Below are 22063 nucleotides of genomic sequence, written 5' to 3'. Positions count from 1 at the left end.
TGATATACTGTATATACTGACACTACTGTACACTGATATACTGTATACACTGACATCGTACTGTACACTGATATACTGTATATACTGACATCGTATTGTACACTGATATACTGTATACACTGACATTGTACTGTACACTGATATACTGACACTACTGTACACTGATATACTGTATATACTGACATTGTACTGTACACTGATATACTGGCATCGTCATCACTGTACTGTACACTGATATACTGTATATACTGACATTGTACTGTACACTGATATACTGTATATACTGACATCGTACTGTACACTGATATACTGTATACACTGACATTGTACTGTACACTGATATACTGACACTACTGTACACTGATATACTGTATATACTGACATTGTACTGTACACTGATATACTGACACTACTGTACACTGATATACTGTATATACTGACACTGTACTGTACACTGATATACTGTATATACTGACACTGTACTGTACACTGATATACTGACACTACTGTACACTGATATACTGTATATACTGACACTGTACTGTACACTGATATACTGTATATACTGACACTGTACTGTACACTGATATACTGGCATCGTCATCACTGTACTGTACACTGATATACTGACACTACTGTACACTGATATACTGTATACACTGACATCGTACTGTACACTGATATACTGTATACACTGACATCGTACTGTACACTGATATACTGGCATCGTCATCACTGTACTGTACACTGATATACTGTATATACTGACATCGTACTGTACACTGATATACTGTATATACTGACATCGTATTGTACACTGATATACTGTATATACTGACATTGTACTGTACACTGATATACTGTATATACTGACATCGTACTGTACACTGATATACTGTATATACTGACATTGTACTGTACACTGATATACTGTATATACTGACATCGTACTGTACACTGATATACTGTATATACTGACATCGTATTGTACACTGATATACTGTATATACTGACATCGTACTGTACACTGATATACTGTATATACTGACATTGTACTGTACACTGATATACTGTATATACTGACATCGTACTGTACACTGATACTGTATACACTGTACTGTACACTGATATACTGTATACACTGACATCGTATTGTACACTGATATACTGTATATACTGGCATTGTACTGTACACTGATATACTGTTTATACTGACATCGTACTGTACACTGATACTGTATACACTGTACTGTACACTGATATACTGTATATACTGGCATTGTACTGTACACTGATATACTGTATATACTGACATCATCCTGTACACTGATATACTGTATATACTGACATTGTACTGTACACTGATATACTGTATATACTGACATTGTACTGTACACTGATATACTGTATATACTGACACTGTACTGTACACTGATATACTGACACTACTGTACACTGATATACTGTATATACTGACACTACTGTACACTGATATACTGTATACACTGACATCGTACTGTACACTGATATACTGTATATACTGACATTGTACTGTACACTGATATACTGTATATACTGGCATTGTATTGTACACTGATATACTGTATATACTGACATCGTACTGTACACTGATACTGTATACACTGTACTGTACACTGATATACTGTATATACTGACATTGTACTGTACACTGATATACTGTATATACTGGCATTGTACTGTACACTGATATACTGTATATACTGACATTGTACTGTACACTGATATACTGTATATACTGACATCGTACAGTACACTGATATACTGTATACACTGTACTGTACACTGATATACTGTATATACTGACATCGTATTGTACACTGATATACTGTATATACTGACATTGTACTATACACTGATATACTGTATATACTGACATCGTATTGTACACTGATATACTGTATATACTGACATTGTACTGTACACTGATATACTGTATATACTGACATTGTACTGTACACTGATATACTGTATATACTGGCATCATCCTGTACACTGATATACTGTATATACTGACATTGTCATCATTGTACTGTACACCAATATACTGTATATACTGACATCGTACTGTACACTGATACTGTATACACTGTACTGTACACTGATATACTGTATATACTGACATTGTACTGTACACTGATATACTGTATATACTGACATTGTATTGTACACTGATATACTGTATATACTGGCATTGTACTGTACACTGATATACTGTATACACTGACATCGTATTGTACAATGATATACTGTATATACTGACATCGTATTGTACACTGATATACTGTATATACTGGCATTGTACTGTACACTGATATACTGACACTGTACATTGATATACTGTATACACTGACATCGTACTGTACACTGACATACTGTATACACTGTCATCATACTGTACTGTATTCTAATATACTGTATACACTGACATCCTGTACTGTACACTGATACTGTATACACTGACTGTAGTGTACACTGATATACTGTATACACTGACATCATCACTGTATTATTATTATTATACAGGATTTATATAGCGCCAACAGTTTGCTCAGCACTTTACAATATAACGGGGGACAATACAGCAACAATACAGTTCAATACAAGAGGGTTAGGATGGCCTGATCCTTGGAGCTTACAATCTAGGAGGGAGGGGCTAGTGGTACAAAAGGTAGTAACTGTGGTGGATGGACTGGTTGGAAGAGTAGAAGATTCCATTATTAGCTGAGGGCAGGATAGGCTTCCCTGAAGAGATAGGTTTTCAGAGATCGCCTAAAAGTGAGCAGAGTAGGCGATAGTCTGATAAATTGGGGTAGAGAGTTCCAGAGGATGGGGGAAGCTCTGGAAAAGTCCTGGAGATGGATACACTGACATCATACTGTATGTGTATTCTGATATCCTGTATACACTGATATCGCCATCACTGTACTATAGACTATCACTGTATACACTGACATCGTCATCACTGTACTGTACACTGATATACTGTATACACTGACATCATCACTAACATACTGTATACGCTGACATCACTGTTCTGTACACTGATATTATACTCTATACACCGACATACTGTACACTTAAATCAACACTGTACTGTACACTTATATACTGTATACACTGACATACTGTACTGTACACTTACATCGTATACACTAACATCACTGTACTGTATACACTGACATACTGTATAAACTGATATCACCACTGCCCCACACTGACAACATACTGTACTAAACACTGATATTATACTGTACACTGACATCTCCCTACACTGACATCACCACTGCCATAATGTACACTGATATCACTGCTCTACACTGACTTCATCACTGCAGTACTGTTCACTGATATACTGTACACTGGCATAATCACTACCCTACACTGACACCATCATCACCATACTGTACACTGAAATCACCACAATACTGTACACTGACACCATCATCACCACCTCACTGTATACAGACATCCTCATTGTCATACCATACACAAAACTTTCACTGCCATTTTTATGCACTGACATCTTCCTCCCTGCTGTACTGTACACTGACATCACCACCACCTGACATCATACTGACCTTGTCACTGTACAGGTAGGATTTTTGCCTGGCTGGTAAATGTAGGACTTGTCACTAAAGTTATTGATAGGAAAGACAGAGCGATGTTTTTTCCCAGAAAATATATTATCAGCATTCTGCCATCTCCTCCATATGGCCACTGATAGCCCGTCCATTACTGCCTTTATGAACAGTGTCAGCTGCCACCATTTTATTCTCCAGGGCCTCTGCTTCTAGAAAATATATAATTGTTTGGGGAGGGGGTAAAGCAATTACTACAACAAATGCAGATTTTAATAAAAATAAATAAAATGCCCCAGTAGACAAGTGGTTAATTAAATATAGTTTTCTTTTTTAGTATTCGGTGTACTGCATTGTATTATTAACCCATTATATACCTCTCTTTATATCTCCCAGTTTCTCACTACAGATTATTTCCCAAAGTTCTGGGTCAAGTAATCTCCAAGTACTCCATCCAGGAGCTGCACCTGTCCTTCACGCAGGGCTTCTGGCGCACAAGATCTTGGGGTCAGCCTCTTCTCCAGGCACCCGCCGGGGCTGAGCTCTGGGTTTGGTTCCAGGACACTGTCACAGAGTAAGACATTTTCTTGGTGTGAACAGTCTAATCCAGGGGTCTCCAAACTTTTTAATCAAAGGCCAGTTTACTGTCCTTCAGGCTTTGGATGGGCCGGACTGTGGTCAGTGGGAGCAAAAAATGCCCCATCATTGGTTTTATTGGAGGCAATAGCGTCCCTTGCTGCTTTCATGGGAGGAATAATGCCTCATTGATACTGTCAGTAAGAGGAATGGTGTCCCATCATTGGTGTCAGAGGAGTAGTGCCCCAAGGGCCGCATAAAGGCAAGCAAAGGGCCACTTCCGGGCCACAGTTTGGAGACCGCTGGTCTAATCAATCCAATGTATCTGCTCCATAGTGATCTTTTATGACAGGCCATCTATCGCATGAATTTTAGCAGCTATGCCATGGATCTGCTGCTGAAGGTCAGTGTCACTTTATTTCCCAGTATTCCATTCTGAGAAAGGTCCCACATATAGCTACATTTTTAACCCTTTGCTGCCCGCCATGTTGCCCCTTTATAAGGTTCTGAACACCAGGGGGAGGAAAGATCAGCCTATCATGTATTCACACTTGGTCCCGCCAGCTACCAATCATTAGCAGGGACCAACAGCTGTGTTTCACAGCTCATCCCCTGTGCTGGGATCATCCAGTGAGCACAGAAACATTGGCTGCCCAGAAACACATATGTGTAGCATGTGGGCATTAACCTCTTCCCTCCGGCCGTTCGCATATATGCAGCCTTTTTGCGGGAGGGCTTTAATGCTGAGAGGCCACATATATACTTACTAAATGTAAACAATGGTGGGCTGAGAGCGCGCTCTCAACAGTTGCCCGGCGGGTATTGGAAATTTCCCAATGTATACTTGCGATCAGAAGTTGTCTGATCATGTGACTGCTGTGACAGCCAATCATGGCGGTTAAGTGAACAGAAAGTCCGTGTCTCAGTGTTTAGAATGTCTTAAAGGGCAAGTAGGCATTGGCGGGAAATGGTTAAAGGAGTTCACCTACGGGAACATGTTTTTAGGGTGGAGCATGTAACATGTTCCCATTACCTGTGTGACAGCAGTAGGGGAAGAAGTTTGAAAAGTCCCTGGCGCCTGCATCTTCAGTGTGGGTACCTGGCTGTGACAGCTTGCGGATTCACAGCTGAGTGCCCACTGCGCATGCGTGAAAAGCACTGCGCTTTGTGAATGGCCTGTAGTCTTCTGGGACCTGTGATGTGTCCCAGAAGACTACGAAGGGGGAGGACAACTTCCGCTTCCGATCTCCTAGGAGATCGCTGTGAAAGTGGGAGTGGGTACCTGTCAAATTCGGGTACCTACTTAACCCCCCCCCCCGCTCCCCAAAGGTACCAATCCTTAATGGAGAGCGGGGGACAAAGACTTAAAGAGGAACTTCCTCTTTTGGGTGGAGCTCCACTTTAAGGACACCCCAAACACAGCCTGGAAACGCTGTGCGTTTGCCCGCACCAGATCACGTGCTACTTTTGTACCATATGATCCGAATGCATGCACTAATTTTGGTGCGGTGCGATTTCAGCCCTTTCAAAATGAATGGGCTGAAAACACACCATACAGAACCGCATGTGAATCACATAAAAACACACATTGAATTCCTGTGCGATTCAGATGCGGGCATGATGGGAAACGTCATATTTGTCATTGCCTATTTTTACTGAGGGGTGACTCTGGAGATGATGGCTAAAATGGAACTAAAGTAAAAAATACCTTTACTCTAACAGTCGCTGTCAATATGCTCCCACGCCAGCATCATCTTCCCAGCTTCCAGTTGTCTATCTTTGAATGGTTTGCACAGGATGACTTCAAGAGTAACTCCACTTTTGTTGAGGGAAAAAAACATTCCCCTCTGGGTGATCTGTGTACATTGCAGGGATTTAAACAGACTTTGTTGCAGATTCCTACCTTTTGTTATTTTGAAGAAAGAGCTGTTTGTTTGTCTGTGTCCATGTGGAAAGTGAAGCTAATGGGAGTGGTTTTATAATTCTCAATCAGCTGCTGCACTTGCAGGGCTCGGATGAGGAAAACTGCAGGGTCTGCATCCCTTTTACATGTGATTTCCTATTGGGAGTATCTCACAAAAAATGATTTTTTTGTTGCAGTGTATACCTAAAATCTGACTTGTATTTTAGTGCAGACGTCTGGAAAAATCAGTGATCCAATCACATAAGCAGGAAATGATGTTTCTGGGAGGCGTTCTGTACACCATCTGTGTACAGAATGCCTCCAGGTAGCCATATTGCATTGCATTATATAGAAAATTACAGCCCTGCAGATTGAAAATGAAAAGTAATTTTTAATAACATTCAATTACAATATGACTTCAGTTGCAATTGTGTACGCTATATTTTGTTGTTTGTTTGTTTTTTCCACAAAAGTGGAGTTACCCTTTCACTCCCATGCGCAGGAGTGCAGTCCTCCTGGCACACAGGCAGCGTGCCAGAATGTAAACTGAGTTGCATATGCAAAGCTCAGTGTACGTTCTATAGGGAATTGCAGACCGGCAGGTAAGTGTGTTTTATTGCAGAAGAGATATTGCATATCTCTTCTGCAATTAATAGCCTGCCTGTTAACTTTAGTTCCACCTTGAGACCGAGGTTTGACAGTCACTATCTCTCGATTTCCTGACTTTGTGCTTACAACCCAAGATGTTTCCCAGCTTCTATGTGTTCATAGCAGTATTAGGTTGAAGGACCTAAATGTGGCACTCGGTTATGCATTGCTTTCATGCACATTTGGAAGCTGGGAAACCGCATGTGTTATCAGCCATGTTAAGCGTTGGCAAGGCAGCAACGTTTTGAGCTCAGCCTTGTGAGCTGGATGCTGGAGGGCTCTCAGCTCTGCTCCCAATTGCTGAATTCTCTTTAGATAAGCTAAGCAAGGCCAAATAACAGGCTAGGCTCTTTGTAAGGTATAGAAACATCTGAAATCTAGGCAGATATAAAATCATACATAGTAATGCAGCCTTGCAGTTATTAATTCATACAGTGTAAGTACCTGAATTTGACCTGGTATCAACATCTTGCAGTCCTTGTACAGCAAGGATGGAGTGTGAAAGGAAGAATCTGCTCAAGAGTCAATAAGTTCATGTGTTGGCAAGAAGTATGCTGATAGAGCGAGGAGGAAACAGATGCATAAAGATGTGTTCAACACTGTGCTGCTTCTATGTTCACTGTCTAGTCATAGGCTGGGGCTAAGTCCAGGATGACCTGGGCTCAAAGGAAGTGGAATGATTGTTGCTAGCCGTCAGGCTGAGGACATCTAGCAGATAAAGAAAAGTGATGCAGGAGAAATCTCTGAACTGAAGCCAAATATTGGGCAAAGCTGGTGTTAATTTTATCTTTTAATGGGCAATTATTGTTATTTTATTTTGGGCTGGAGTGTATGTGTGTGTAACATTGAACTTTGTTTTATGCTTTTTGTTTCTATTTGGTCTGGTAAATATATAATTTAAAAACGTTTTTGTTATTTATTCGGTATGTGCAAATAAATTGCCAGGAATCTTGTGAGCTGAAAACTTGCAGTCTCTCCCTGTGCCGTGCTCTCATCAGCTAGCATTTTCTTGGCTCTCTGTGGACTAGAGAACACCTAAGTCACGGAGAGGGGGAAGGGTTTCATTATCCTGTCCTAGGGTGACAACACTGCTCATAACTCAGATCAGTGAATGATTGTCACTTTGGGACAGGAGCTGTGTTACTGGCAGGAGCACCAGGTGAAAATAAAGGGGGGAGAAGAGATGAAAAACCAATTTCATCCACCACATCTAAGAACTCGTATTCACGATTTATTTTTTGTTCTTGGATTTTGATACATTTTTAAGCTTGCCACTTCTTAATTTTTGCAGTGTCGATAAAAACTGGAAGGAGCTGACTAACATCTTGTCAGGGATTTTCTGTGCATCGCTAAACTTCATTGACTCCACTAACACAGTGACTCCAACTGCATCTTTCAAGCCCCTGGGATTAGCCAACGGTCAGTGTACAGGTTTTATCCATTTACACCTCCCCTTTACTATCCATTATCTCTTACTCTTAACATGCTGAACGTTTTTTTTATGTTTCACAATATAAATCAATTATTTAAAAGCTTTACAAATTGTTAGTGGAAGAATGTTTTTGCTGCACAAGGGCAAAGAAAGGTGATTCAAAGAAAATATGATTCTGCTCTTTGCTTCAGAACTCCCTCTGTAGCAACAGAGGAACTTTTACTTTCTTCAGAGACTCAGTAATGGGGGCAGCAATTGTCTGTCGTGCAGACATAATAGTTTTGGTTACATGCTCTGTGCATGGCCAAATTATGAAGGTGTAGGATTAAAGACTAAGTTCACTTTTGTAAAAATAATAGTAAATGCACATGATTTTGCAGGTAAAAAGGGCTTTTTTTTTTTCTTTTCTTTTTTTTTTTCTTTCCTTGAGAGCCTGCAGAGCATTGCACCTACTATCAACAGATTGCAGGTGCAATGTCAGGCTCCTGCTGCCTCTGAGTACAGCTCTCTGTCTGTACCTCCTGTACAGGCAGACAGTTACTGGAGAGCAGGAAAAATCAGTTAGCTGCAAGAGTGCTCATCAGTACGTTTGTAGTTCATTGAGAACTGCAAGCCATCTGCCACAGTAGCAGGTGGTAGTTTTAGTTCATTGATTTACAGAACTCCCTGCACAACTGCACTGTTGTAAAACTGTTACAGCGGATCCAGGGAGAGGATCCCCGCTGGCCCGGGGTAGCTTCGCCGGCTCCCATGTCTTCCCAGTCAGTACGCGCACACTGGCACGCCTCACTCACCCCCCGTGACGAGTACGCTGTCCAGAAGGTCGCCGTCGTTTCTCCAGATGTGGCTTACTCCCACCCGTGGCCTACTGAAACCTTCTGACCTCCACCCGCGCCAGAGACCATTGAGCAGACTCCTCCCCAGGACACCCTCCTGCCTCAGCTGCTCAGCGACCCTTGCAGGGAATGTCTCCTCCGCTGCCCTCTCCCTCCTCCTCCTCCCCGGGCTGAGTTGGCCAGTGACCCTTTGAGCAGGCGCCTCTCCTCTCCCAGGACAATCTCCCTGGACGCAGCTGTTCAGCGACCCTTGGAGGGGATGCCCTCCTCCTCCTCCCCCCCCCTTCTGTCACCATGGGGGGTGCGGGGGCTGCTGATTTAGTAAAATGTTACACACTGAATATGGTGCACTGCAATGCAGGTGCTTGAAGTGAACCCTGAGGTGGCATTGAAAATTATTAGCACCATAAATGTACCGCAGTATGTGTGTTACGGTATCAAACAGGAGTGGGGATGTTTTATATGTTCCACCCTAAAAAAAAAGGTGGAACATGTAACATGTCCCTGAAGGTGAACTTTTCCTTTAAAATATACATTATTTCCAAAACAGGTGGGATTACACTATAAAAGACACAGGAAGCAATTTGAAGGCGAACACAGGTACATACAGGCATAACCAGATGTCTTCAAGTAGGCTACATTGCCATGTTTTAGGCCAGATTAGGCTCACTTATGCCCTTGACCACTTGCAAACAGCTTGAATTGAGGTAACATAAGAGAAAAAAAAATGTCTACTTCGTTTTATTGTAGAAACAATTTGTTATTCCCTGCAGTGACAGATCACCACCTGTTGCGATACGCCACTCTACCTAGGGAAATTGTATGCACAGAGAATCTTACCCCATGGAAGAAGCTGCTGCCTTGTGGCTCAAAGGTACGGTGTCAGCCTTTCTATTACTTGTAGTCTGATCTAGGACCATCATTTCATTTCTTCCTTTATCCACACAGGTGGGCCTAGCCTCCCTATTAGAGGCAGAACGTCTGTATTACAGCAGCTACCACTCCCAGTCTGTACATATCAGGCCAATTTGTCGGGTAAGAGATGTTTATATACTCCATGCTCTTAAAGGCGAACTAAACTCTTCTGTCCTTTGCACCCGAAAGACTGCTCCATTTGGCCTTTTATGTCGATCTATAGTTGTCATGGTGCTGCATATGCGATCAGTTGTGACACATGCAATTTTAAGGTTTTGAAAGCTCAGTTGAGAGTTGACATAAGCACACTAGCTACTGTGACAGCTGTCACCAGAGACGTGCCCTCAATATAACTGTTTTTAGAAACCTATAAATTGGTGGGTTCAGTTAGGCTTTAACCGATTCATCATTTATTACAGCATGAAATGAGCTTTTAGTGTCGTGTTTTTTTACACTAACAAACGCTAAAAACAGTCTCTATTTTTTTTTTTTTTTTAAATTTTAAGATTTAGCAGTTACTTAGAATAGATACTTTTAGTATCTGTCATGTGAGCAGGGAAGTGGATCTCTTTCTGTGAATATTTACTGCCTGGCCTCTGGAATACCCCATAAGTACACAGATAATGGTGGATTTTTGTGTTTCTCTGACTTTCCTGGTCTGCCTACTTATTCCAGGTCAGTGACTCAAAAGTATTGAAGTCAGTGGGTCAACAACATAGCTAGGCAACTGGCATTTTCAAAAGAAGCATAACAATGGAAGCCTCCATAATTTCTCTTGGAAAAAAGTTTCATCTTAAAGTGTGTCTGGTGAAAAAAAAGCTCCATAACAGGACTCTTTATAAATGCTGTATAGTAAAATACCCATTGAGCTGGCAGAAATCTAGTAAGCTTCCAACTCCTTGTAGTGAAGTGACATTGCTACCACTGCTTGCACTAAAATGCCAAGGAGTGTTGTCAACACTGCCCATTTCTTTTCTTTTGGACTACAGAACACCTGCCCCTTTAGTTATGGAGCTGAGAAGCGGGTGTTCTATAGTGCAGCAGGGGCAAACTGGTTAGTGCTGCTTGGAATTTCTGTTTTTAGTAATATCAGCATACTACAGGAAGTTAAGAATGTACTGGATTTCTGATAGGATCGACAAGTATTATTCTGTACTTTAGTGTTTTTAAAAAGAAAATTATTAACCATAATTATTAATAATAAAAATCTGCAGATTTTCTTTAACCTAAATAAAAACCCCAATATGCATGTTGAGACGTCTTGTACTGACCAAATATATGGACCTGGGAATTCAGAAGACAACAAGTGTTTTTATTGTCAAACAAGATGTAAAACCTGTAGGGAGGATTCTGAGTGCCATCTACCATGAAAGTTGTATCTGTTTTTGGTGGGCTAATTCTTTTATTCATTATCATATAATCCATATGATCTCATGGTATTTCAGGAACCAGATTGTTCAAAAGTCTCCTGGGAGCTGCGCCAATCCTTAACATTGGTGTTTGATATGTTTACCAACGGACAGGGGAAAAGAGGTATGTTTTTGATTATTGGTTGGTCCATTTGTTACTTATGCGAAAAGAGATTGACTGACTGAATGGCTCTACCCAGCCTTGGGTCTTGGAACATCTCATTGGCACATCTAGACACACGCAGGTGACATTTCACACATGTGCAAAGTCTGGGAAGGTAAAGGTCTTCCCTCTTGGCAATCTGTGCAAATTGTCCGGGCAAACCTGCACATGTGTACATGTGCCGCAGGGCTCTCTCAGGAACTGAAGCCTTGAAGCACAGCTGTGGGGGCAGGGAGAATCAAATGTTATTTTAAGCTAGGTATGAATAATGTACTTTTTTTTTTTTTTTTCTTCTTAAAGGTGTGTGTGTGTGCGTGTTTCACGCAGAGGCAGAGCAGCACAGCATGGCTTTTAGGGTGAAGGTCTGCTTTAAAGTGTATTCAAACCCAAAAATAAAAAAAGTGCTATATTGCAGCTTACCAATCTTTAGATGCACTGGCTGCATTCATTTCTTTTTTCGGGCATTTTGACCCTACTGATCCTGCCAGTAATGCACATGCTTTCCTAGGGTGGCAAATGCTCAGTTGTCACCCGAGGCTGTTCTCCTGATTTGGGCTACAGATTTAACCCCCTCGGGGGGAGGTGTTCCACAAATAACAAAAGATATCTGGGAAAGCTGATAAAATTAAGGTCCCAGGGGAGGACTGACAACTCATGGGGCCCCCCGGGCAATACAGGATGGGGCCCCTGTGTCCTTGACCACACTCAATGCACACCCAAAAAAGCCTATAAAAGGTACCCCTGTGTCCTTGACCCCAACTCATGGGGCCCCTGTATCCTTGACCACACTCAATGCACACCCAAAAAAGCCTATAAAAGGTACCCCTGTGTCCTTGACCCCAACTCATGGGGCCCCTGTGTCCTTGACCACACTCAATGCACACCCAAAAAAGCCTATAAAAGGTACCCCTGTGTCCTTGACCCCAACTCATGGGGCCCCTGTGTCCTTGACCACACTCAATGCACACCCACAAAAGCCTATAAAAGGTACCAGGGGCATTTCATGGGGCCCCCTACTGACCCTGGGCACTCGGGCAATGCCCGAGTGCTCTAATGGTCAGTCCGCCCCTATAAGGTCCTATTCACACTTGAGCGTTTGTGATCTTGGGCAGAGTTGCCACAATTCTGCCCACGATCCCAAACAACTGTGCACAGATATCACCACACCTGTTCAGGTGCCAATCCTTTTCAAGGGCATCAAAATGCGGTTCTGCCATTTTAGGCACGCCAAACCGCATTGCTCGAACCTTGTTGCTCAAAGCGTCAAGCTTTGTGCAATGCAGTTTGCCGTGATTGCAGCGTGATTTATCGCGGCAGAACTGCATTGTGTTTTGGTGCTATTGAAAACGAATGGTACCTGAACATGCATGGTGTAGTACAGTCAGGTCCATAAATATTGGGACATCGACACAATTCTAACATTTTTGGCTCTATACACCACCACAATGGATTTGAAATAAAACGAACAAGATGTGCTTTAACTGCAGACTGTCAGCTTTAATTTGAGGGTATTTACATCCAAATCAGGTGAACGGTGTAGGAATTACAACAGTTTGCATATGTGCCTCCCACTTATTAAGGGACCAAAAGTAATGGGACAGAACAATGATCATAAATCAAACTTTCACTTTTTAATACTTGGTTGTAAATCCTTTGCAGTCAATTACAGCCTGAAGTCTGGAACGCATAGACATCACCAGATGCTGGGTTTCATCCCTGGTGATGCTCTGCCAGGCCTCTACTGCAACTGTCTTCAGTTCCTGCTTGTTCTTGGGGCATTTTCCCTTCAGTTTTGTCTTCAGCAAGTGAAATGCATGCTCAATTGGATTCAGGTCAGGTGATTGACTTGGCCTTTGCATAACATTCCACTTCTTTCCCTTAGAAAACTCTTTGGTTGCTTTTGCAGTATGCTTTGGGTCATTGTCCATCTGCACTGTGAAGCGGCGTCCAATGAGTTGTGAAGCATTTGGCTGAATATGAGCAGATAATATTGCCCGAAACACTTCAGAATTCATCCTGCTGCTTTTGTCAGCAGTCACATCATCAATAAATACAAGAGAACCAGTTCCATTGGCAGCCATACATGCCCACGCCATGACACTACCACCACCATGCTTCACTGATGAGGTGGTATGCTTAGGATCATGAGCAGTTCCTTTCCTTCTCCATACTCTTCTCTTCCCATCACTCTGGTACAAGTTGATCTTGGTCTCATCTGTCCATAGGATGTTGTTCCAGAACTGTGAAGGCTTTTTTAGATGTCGTTTGGCAAACTCTAATCTGGCCTTCCTGTTTTTGAGGCTCACCAATGGTTTACATCTTGTGGTGAACCCTCTGTATTCACTCTGGTGAAGTCTTCTCTTGATTGTTGACTTTGGCACACATACACCTACCTCCTGGAGAGTGTTCTTGATCTGGCCAACTGTTGTGAAGGGTGTTTTCTTCACCAGGGAAAGAATTCTTCGGTCATCCACCACAGTTGTTTTCCGTGGTCTTCCGGGTCTTTTGGTGTTGCTGAGCTCACCGGTGCGTTCCTTCTTTTTAAGAATGTTCCAAACAGTTGTTTTGGCCACGCCTAATGTTTTTGCTATCTCTCTGATGGGTTTGTTTTGTTTTTTCAGCCTAATGATGGCTTGCTTCACTGATCGTGACAGCTCTTTGGATCTCATCTTGAGAGTTGACAGCAATAGATTCCAAATGCAAATAGCACACTTGAAATGAATTCTGGACCTTTTATCTGCTCATTGTAATTGGGATAATGAGGGAAAAACATACACCTGGCCATGGAACAGCTGAGAAGCCAATTGTCCCATTACTTTTGGTCCCTTAACAAGTGGGAGGCACATATGCAAACTGTTGTAATTCCTACACCATTCACCTGATTTGGATGTAAATACCCTCAAATTAAGGCTGACAGTCTGCAGTTAAAGCACATCTTGTTCGTTTCATTTCAAATCCATTGTGGTGGTGTATAGAGCCAAAAATGTTAGAATTGTGTCAATGTCCCAATATTTATGGACCTGACTGTATGTCATTTGTGTAGAGCGTTTTGGGATCATGGGCAGAATCGCGCAGATTCTGCCCGAGATCGCAAACACTCAAGTGTGAACGGGACTTGAGATTTCAGTTCAGTGCACAGGAAGTTACAAGGATACTGTATTTCTGGGAGGGTCAATAGGTGTTTTTCAGTGTGGGTTATTCTAGAATCTTTACGTGTGTTTGCAGGGCATGCTGACTGCACTCCGGATATTAGGTTTAACATTTGTCGATTTATGGCAACACAGAACTGCAAGAATTTTAAAAATGTGACAGTAGAAATAAATTGTAGTTTCACTTTAAATGCATTAGTACAAAACCAGGTTGATTCCTCCTTTAAACCATGTCATATCTAATCTGTGGAGATGATTGCCTGAATGTCAACGGCGCCTCCACACAACTTCAGTGCTTGTCCTACTTTTATAGTAAAAGTTCAAGTTATTTTTTTTTTTTATTTTTTTTAGATTGGTCAATATTTAAGATGTTTGCTCGAACAGTAACAGAGCCTTGCCCCCTTGCAACACAAAGCAAGATCTATGTGGATTCATCTGGATTTCATAAGGTAAAACAGACTGTATTGATGCAAAAATAGCAGTTTTGATATTTTTTAACTATTCACTCTCTTAAAGCTGAGCTCCACCCAAAAGGGGAAGTTCCGCTTTAAGCCTTTGTTCACCGCTCCCCATTAAGGATTGGCACCTTTTGGGGAGCGGGTACTCGAATTTGACAGGTACCCACTTCCTCTGCGATCGCCTAGGCCGGGTGTCGGCAACCCGCGGCTCCAGAGCCGCATGCGGCTCTTTTTCACCTTTCCTGCGGCTCCGGAGCACACTGCCCACCAGGTGACAGGCAATAGGGTCGGCAAGCCGCGGCTCTTTTAATGCAGATCTTCTGTGTGCCGGGCGCCCGCTGGCAAACATTGGCTGTCAGGATGTAGGCGGGGCAGTGTGACGAACTCCTCTCCTCTCACAGTCCGCCCTGAAGACCAGAACGGCGCGGGAACCCAGCGAGAGGAACGCGCGGAGCAAAGGTAAGTGAATTCACACAATATGGGGAATGAATTACTATGGGGGATGAATTACTATATGGGGGATGAATTACTATATGGGGGATGAATTACTATATGGGGGATGAATTACTATATGGGGGATGAATTACTATATGGGGGATGAATTACTATATGGGGGATGAATTACTATAGGGGGGATGAATTACTATGGGGGATGAATTACTACGGGGGATGAATTACTACGGGGGATGAATTACTATATGGGGGATGAATTACTATGGGGGATGAATTACTATGGGGGATGAATTACTATATGGGGGATGAATTACTATATGGGGGATGAATTACTATAGGGGGGATGAATTACTATAGGGGGGATGAATTACTATGGGGGATGAATTACTACGGGGGATGAATTACTATATGGGGGATGAATTACTATAGGGGGGATGAATTACTATAGGGGGGATGAATTACTATGGGGGATGAATTACTATATGGGGGATGAATTACTATAGGGGGGATGAATTACTATGGGGGATGAATTACTATGGGGGATGAATTACTATATGGGGGATGTATTTTCAGTTTTAAAAATGTTTCTCTCAAAATAAATTTCAATCGTGGTTTTGGCGAGATTTGGCTCAGTCGAAAAAAAAGGTTGCCCACCACTGACCTAAGGCTATGATTGTGATTATGACGATACACTGTGGCCCTGATTAACCCTTTGCTTACTGGGCCCTTAAACCCCCTTCATGACCAGAGCGCTTTTTGCAATATATGCAGTGTCGGATTTGTTTTAAATGTTGCAATGGTTTTGCGGCTCCCAGTCTTTTTTTCCCTCTCGGAAACGGGTCCAAGTGGCTCTTTATGTCTTAAAGGTTGCAGACCCCTGGCCTAGGCGATCGGAGGCAGAAGTTGTCCTCCCCTCTCACTCCCCGTAGTCTTCTGAGATATGTGACAGGTTCCAGAAGACTACGGGGCTATTCACAGAGTGCAGTGGGCACCCGGCTGTGAAGCCACAAGTTGTCACAGCCGGGTGCCCACACTGAAGATGCCGGTGCCAGGAAGAGAAGACGGCCAGTGAAACAAGCGGTGGTGAGGACACCGCTGGACCAAGAGACAGGTAAGTGGCTGTATTCTAAAAATCAGCAGCTACAGTTTTTTTGTAGCTGCTGACTTTTATTTATTTATTTATTTTTTTCAGGTGGAACTCACCTTTTTAATAAGAGAATTCTTCCATTAGTGACTTGGCTGCATGTTAAAGCTTAGGCCTTGTCCACTCCTCATTCCATTGCAGAGATATCCGTAGCCAGTAGAGGGATATCTATATGGATGTATGCATTTCAAAGCATAGAGGAACAAATTATGCTTGAGGCGTAGAAGCTTGTGTACAGTGTGCCCCTGGATTCAGATGACTGACCAGAAGCAAGAAATATGTTTTGCTGACTAGTTTGTGTTGGCAGCTTTTTAGCTTAGATATAAATAGCAAAGAAAAAAAATTATAATTTTTGCAAAGTGTAAAGGTATGTAAAAGTGGCTAAAACCATTCTGTTCCGAAGGTTTCCTTTAATGCATGAGAGGAAGGTCTGCCGCTGTTCTGGTATGAGGTCAGCGATGTTAGATAGTGAGACGTATACTAATTTTAAAAATTCAGACAAACTTGACTGTCTCTTTATCACTTTTTGGAATTTATTTCTTGTATGAGGATTGTGGTCTTTTTTTTAATACTATAATTTTTTTATACACAATAGGAGCTTGATCTGTTTGAGGTGACCCCTCCATCACCTTTGGATGTACAGGTTTCGATCCACGGGGATCAGCGAGTGTACACAGTGTATGATCTTCTAGAACCCGGCTTCTTCAATACTTCCAGAAATCTTAATGTAGCATTGAAGTGGAAGGGGGGCTCTGCTGACTCGGGTGAGTTTTGGTGGCAGAAAGGGTCAAGATTCCTACAACCTGTTTACAACCTTTTTTTTTTTTTGTACTTAAACATCCGTTTATAGGTTATAAATCAATATTTTTTTCTCAATTGGGACTATATCTTAAAACTGAAAATTATCAGAACTTCAGAATATACAGTAACAAGTAATATGTACAGATGCTGAATGTAAATTTTGAATCAAGTAGTGACTATTGAAAACTTTTTGCATTTCATCCTTCTTCCTTTTTGTGTGTATTCCTCCAATTCCATAAGTAAAAGAGAAGGAGCAATACGGTATGGGTAAGACATACATATTATGGGCAGCACAGTAGCTAAGTGGTTAGCACTTCCGCCTGGCAGTACTAGGGGTCGTTGGTTCAAATCCCAACCATGACAGTATTCTGGTTTCCTCCCACAATCCAAGGATATGCTGGTAGGTGAATTGGCTCCTGTCTAAATTGGCCCTAGTATGTGTATGTATGGATGTAAGTTAGGGACCTTAGATTGTACACCCCTTGAGGGTTAGGGACTGATGTGAATGTACAATATATATGTAAAGCGCTATGTAAATTGACAGCGCTATATAAGTACCTGAAATAATAAACTAGAAAAGCTACAGTTTCTGGGGAAATTGTGTGAATTGTTCTTGCCTCCACCAGTACTCTACAACTGGAGTGGGCGGGCTAACTGGGTGCAGTGGCTTGAGTAACTGTTGTGTGGTTGGAGTGGCTGGAGTAACTGTGAAAAGGTCAATGGGCGGCGTGAGTTGCAAACAGATGGTCATATTGTGAAAACTATCAGGTCTATGGCTTAGCCGTGGACATTTTTAGTGGCAGCAGGGATAGCTGAACGTTTTGATATAAGATTTGTGTAGGTGGGCTTGAAAATGAGGGAGTGATGGCAGTTTAGAAATCATGTCCTGATTTGTCAGCTCCCACTCTAGTTTTGAACATTCCGCCATTCATTCCTATGGGACCAATTTCACCACAAAAACGCCGAAATTTCGTGAACCATTCGGCGAAACGTTCCACAAAGTAATAGCACACCAATCGGGAACAATCTGCACGTTTCGGTATATTACTTGTCTATGTAGTGTACAAACTGTGGGAGGAGTTAGGGTGGTAAATTTGGCTATAATAATAAGAATATATATGGGAGATAACCGTAAGTGGTCTTGCCATGCAGGAACACTTCATAATATGTGGTGTACTAGAGTCCTGACAAAAAAAATCAGATACAGAAATATCAGCGAATGGGCAAAAGTCTCCACAGTATATATTAGCTGTGACGCCATCAGCCAATCATGGAACAGTAAAAACAACAATAGACCGATGACATTCTAGTAGGCTATAAATGCATCCCTATATACAATATAAATTGGTGTTAATAGCCTTTGCTTTTGAGTCAGTAATGATGTGCGTAGCTGATATATGAAGGAAAGCTAGAACATAAGTATTGTGAGATTATTGCAGTAAATTTTGCAACAACAGTGAAGGCGGGGCCAGGGCAAGCTTTGCCAACCAGTTAGACAAAAGCTTAAAGGATATTTGGGGACAACTCTTTTTGTTGGTGTATTAACTTCTTCCTGACTAGGGCTACATTATTTTGTTTCTTCCAGGTTGTATATATGGGAGGATGTGGCAATAGCCAATGTCTCACAATCTGTTTTCTAGCAATAAAAAGTAGCCTAATGGTTCAGTTTTATGATCTCTGGTGGATATAGCTTGTTGCTGTTTTTGGATGGGGAGAGCAATACCTGAGAAAGCGGTGATGCAGTGTTCATCCAAAATAGTACCTAAGTCCACCCCCCTGCCAGATCTACATGGCAACAGTGTGGACACAATGAATTTAGACATCAGGGTGGGATAAATATGCAATATCAGCCCTTTTTTGGTTATTAAGTACAGTGTTTATGAGCGTACTGAAGATAAGCTGATATGGGAAGCACAGGCTTGAGTTCCTAAAGCAGCCTTTCTCAACCAGGTTACCTTTAGGTTTCTTCAGGGCTGTCTTGGCAAAATGTCTAAAAATTAGCCTAAACTTGTATACAAGCCAGCGGGTGGAACAAGCCTGCCTTTTAGTTACACAAAGCCACAGGTTTTCATTGTGTACCATTACAAAGGGGGTTTCTGAGCCTGGAATCGCATATAATGGTGGTTCACATAGCTTTTTAAATATATAGTGACATGAGAGAATCCATGCTTCCATATGCAGCCTGTGCACCCTGTATTAAAGTGTTGCACAGGTAAAGTACTTTGCTGGTTTTCTCGCAGTGCACGCCCATCAGTCTGCACACACTCCGTGAAACACAAAAACATCATGTTTCAGGGGTTCCAAAAGGCCCTTTAGCTAAACCAGTAACTGAAGCAATTATGTTTTCAAAATAACTCAAAGGTTTTTGCCCAGACCTTCTTTTCCTGATCAGCATCATCAAACCTTGACGGACAGGGGCTTGTGGAACCCCAAGAAACATGCTGGATAATTTTGTGTGCGTGTGTGATAGCATCCCAGTCTTAGTCCGTAGGGTTCAATATTGAGTTGGCCCACCTTTTGCAGCTATAACAGCTTCAACTCTTCTGGGAAGGCCGTCCACAAGGTTTAGGAGGGTGTCTATGGGAATGTTTGACCATTCTTCCAGAGGAGCATTTCTGAGGTTAGACACTGATGGTCAGCCGAGATGGCCTGGCTCGCAGTCTCCACTCAAATTCATCCCAAAGGTGTTCTATCGGGTTGAGGTCAGGACTCTGTGCAGGCCAGTCAAGTTCCTCCACCCCAAACTCGCTCAACTAGACTTTTATGGATCTTGCTTTGTGCACTGGTGCCCAGTCATGTTGGTACACGAAAGGGTCATCTCCAAACTGTTCCCACAAAGTTGGGATTATGAAATTGTCCAAAATGTCTTGGTATGCTGACGCCTTAAGAGTTCCCTTCATTGAAACTAGGGGGCCAAGCCCAACCCCTGAAAAACAACCCCACACCATAATCCCCCCTCCACCAAACTTTACACTTGGCACAATGCAGTCAGACAAGTATCATTCTCCTGGCAACCGTCAAACCCAGACGCGTCCAACGGATTGTCAGACAGAGAAGCGTGATTGGTCACTCCAGAGAATACAGCTCCTCTGGAGTGCATTTTATATTCTAAAATGTATATATATATTATATATGCATTTTATATTATAAAATGTATATGTAAATTTTAATTTTTTTTACTCATGAAATGCTGTCATTTTATTTAAATATACTCCTAAATGGAGTGCCTTTTGTAAAAATTGTTTTTATTTTTTTTTATTTTTTCTTCACAGGCCAGCCACGGCCCCCTGTCTTTCATGCTGAACGCTATGTGAGTGGTTATGGTCTTCAAACTGGCGTGATTAATACCATGATTTACAACAACCACCAATACAGAGCCTTCCCTGTTATGATACTAGAGACTGTTCCCTGGTACCTCCGACTGTATGTCCACACACTGACCATCCTCACCAAAGGCAGGGACAACAAGCCAAGTGAGTGTTCAAGGAAGTTCAGCAAAAGCAATAATCAGATGTGTACAATGTAATTATGGCCTAGAAGTTATTGCGTTTGTTCACTGCATAGAAAAAGTAATCCTTTTGACCCGAAGCACCATACATGGTACTCCCCCTTTTTTTTTTTTTTTTTCTTTTCGGTAACATGAAAGCGAATTTTCCTGTTATGCAGTCAACTGAGGCCTAGGGTATGGAAACTGTTGTCTCTGGAGAGTACAGTCCTTTAAAATCAGCTTCAGTTTGTGCCATTTTAATGACTTATTTAGAAACACTGTCAGCTTGTCCATACATAGTAATCAATAGCGCCTTGTTACCAATGTGCCGTCCACTTTAAATCAACACGCAATATGTACGTAAGGAACAACTCTATCAGAAAATGGTTGGTCAGTAGATGTTAGATTGCAGAAATTTCCTTTTACGTTTGTGGGTGCTTTTTATTTAACTTTGCTGGACTTGTATATAGAAATCTTATGTAACTGCAGATTTTGTCGTCTTCTTAAAATCAATGTTTTGCCATCTCTTCTAATCACATTATTGTATGCCTAGGTTATATTCACTATGTGCCTGCAAAGGATCGCCAGCGCCCCCATCTCCTTGAGATGTTAATTCAGCTGCCACCTAACTCCATCACAAAGATTAGTATTCAGTTTGAGAGAGCTTTGCTGAAGTGGACAGAGTACCCACCAGATCCGAACCATGGATTCTATGTCAGGTGATCTTTAACAATCAACTTTCTCTGTAGATCTCTCTTATATAGGAAAACTGCTCTCTGTTGGTGACTGTTTTTGTTTGTGAATGTTTTAGAATTGTATTCCTGAAACCTGCTTTTGTTATTTACAACTTAATTTTATATGAAGGAAGTATATGGCATATATGAAGGAAGTATGAAAGCTGCCATTGATGGGTTCTACCTAAAAAGGTTACTTGCATGGCCATGATTCTAAGTGGTCTGTAGGTGGAGCCACTAATTATCAAGTCAAAGAAAGCCAGGTTTCCCTTTTAAAGTACAGAACATATATCTTAATCGCACAGTACAGAACATAGGACTTTATATCCTGTATA

General features: G+C 41.8%; 1 protein-coding gene across 1 annotated transcript in view; it reads left to right on the top strand.

The window, feature by feature from the left end:
* PIGT (phosphatidylinositol glycan anchor biosynthesis class T) overlaps positions 1 to 22063 on the top strand; it is a 35162-nt gene that overhangs the window by 1078 nt on the left and 12021 nt on the right. Inside the window, exons 2-10 of the mRNA XM_089673236.1 lie at positions 4017 to 4194; positions 8039 to 8166; positions 9789 to 9889; positions 9964 to 10050; positions 11376 to 11463; positions 15003 to 15100; positions 17302 to 17470; positions 20780 to 20980; positions 21548 to 21713. Coding sequence (XP_089529362.1) covers positions 4017 to 4194; positions 8039 to 8166; positions 9789 to 9889; positions 9964 to 10050; positions 11376 to 11463; positions 15003 to 15100; positions 17302 to 17470; positions 20780 to 20980; positions 21548 to 21713 — 1216 coding nt within the window. The remainder of the gene's footprint in view (positions 1 to 4016; positions 4195 to 8038; positions 8167 to 9788; positions 9890 to 9963; positions 10051 to 11375; positions 11464 to 15002; positions 15101 to 17301; positions 17471 to 20779; positions 20981 to 21547; positions 21714 to 22063) is intronic.

The sequence above is a fragment of the Staurois parvus genome, unplaced genomic scaffold (assembly GCF_062004578.1).
Source record: "Staurois parvus isolate SC_StPar_1 unplaced genomic scaffold, SC_StPar_1.0 ptg000137l, whole genome shotgun sequence".
NCBI classification, from domain to species: Eukaryota; Metazoa; Chordata; class Amphibia; order Anura; family Ranidae; genus Staurois; species Staurois parvus.
This window is presented reverse-complemented; position numbering and strand designations above follow the sequence as displayed.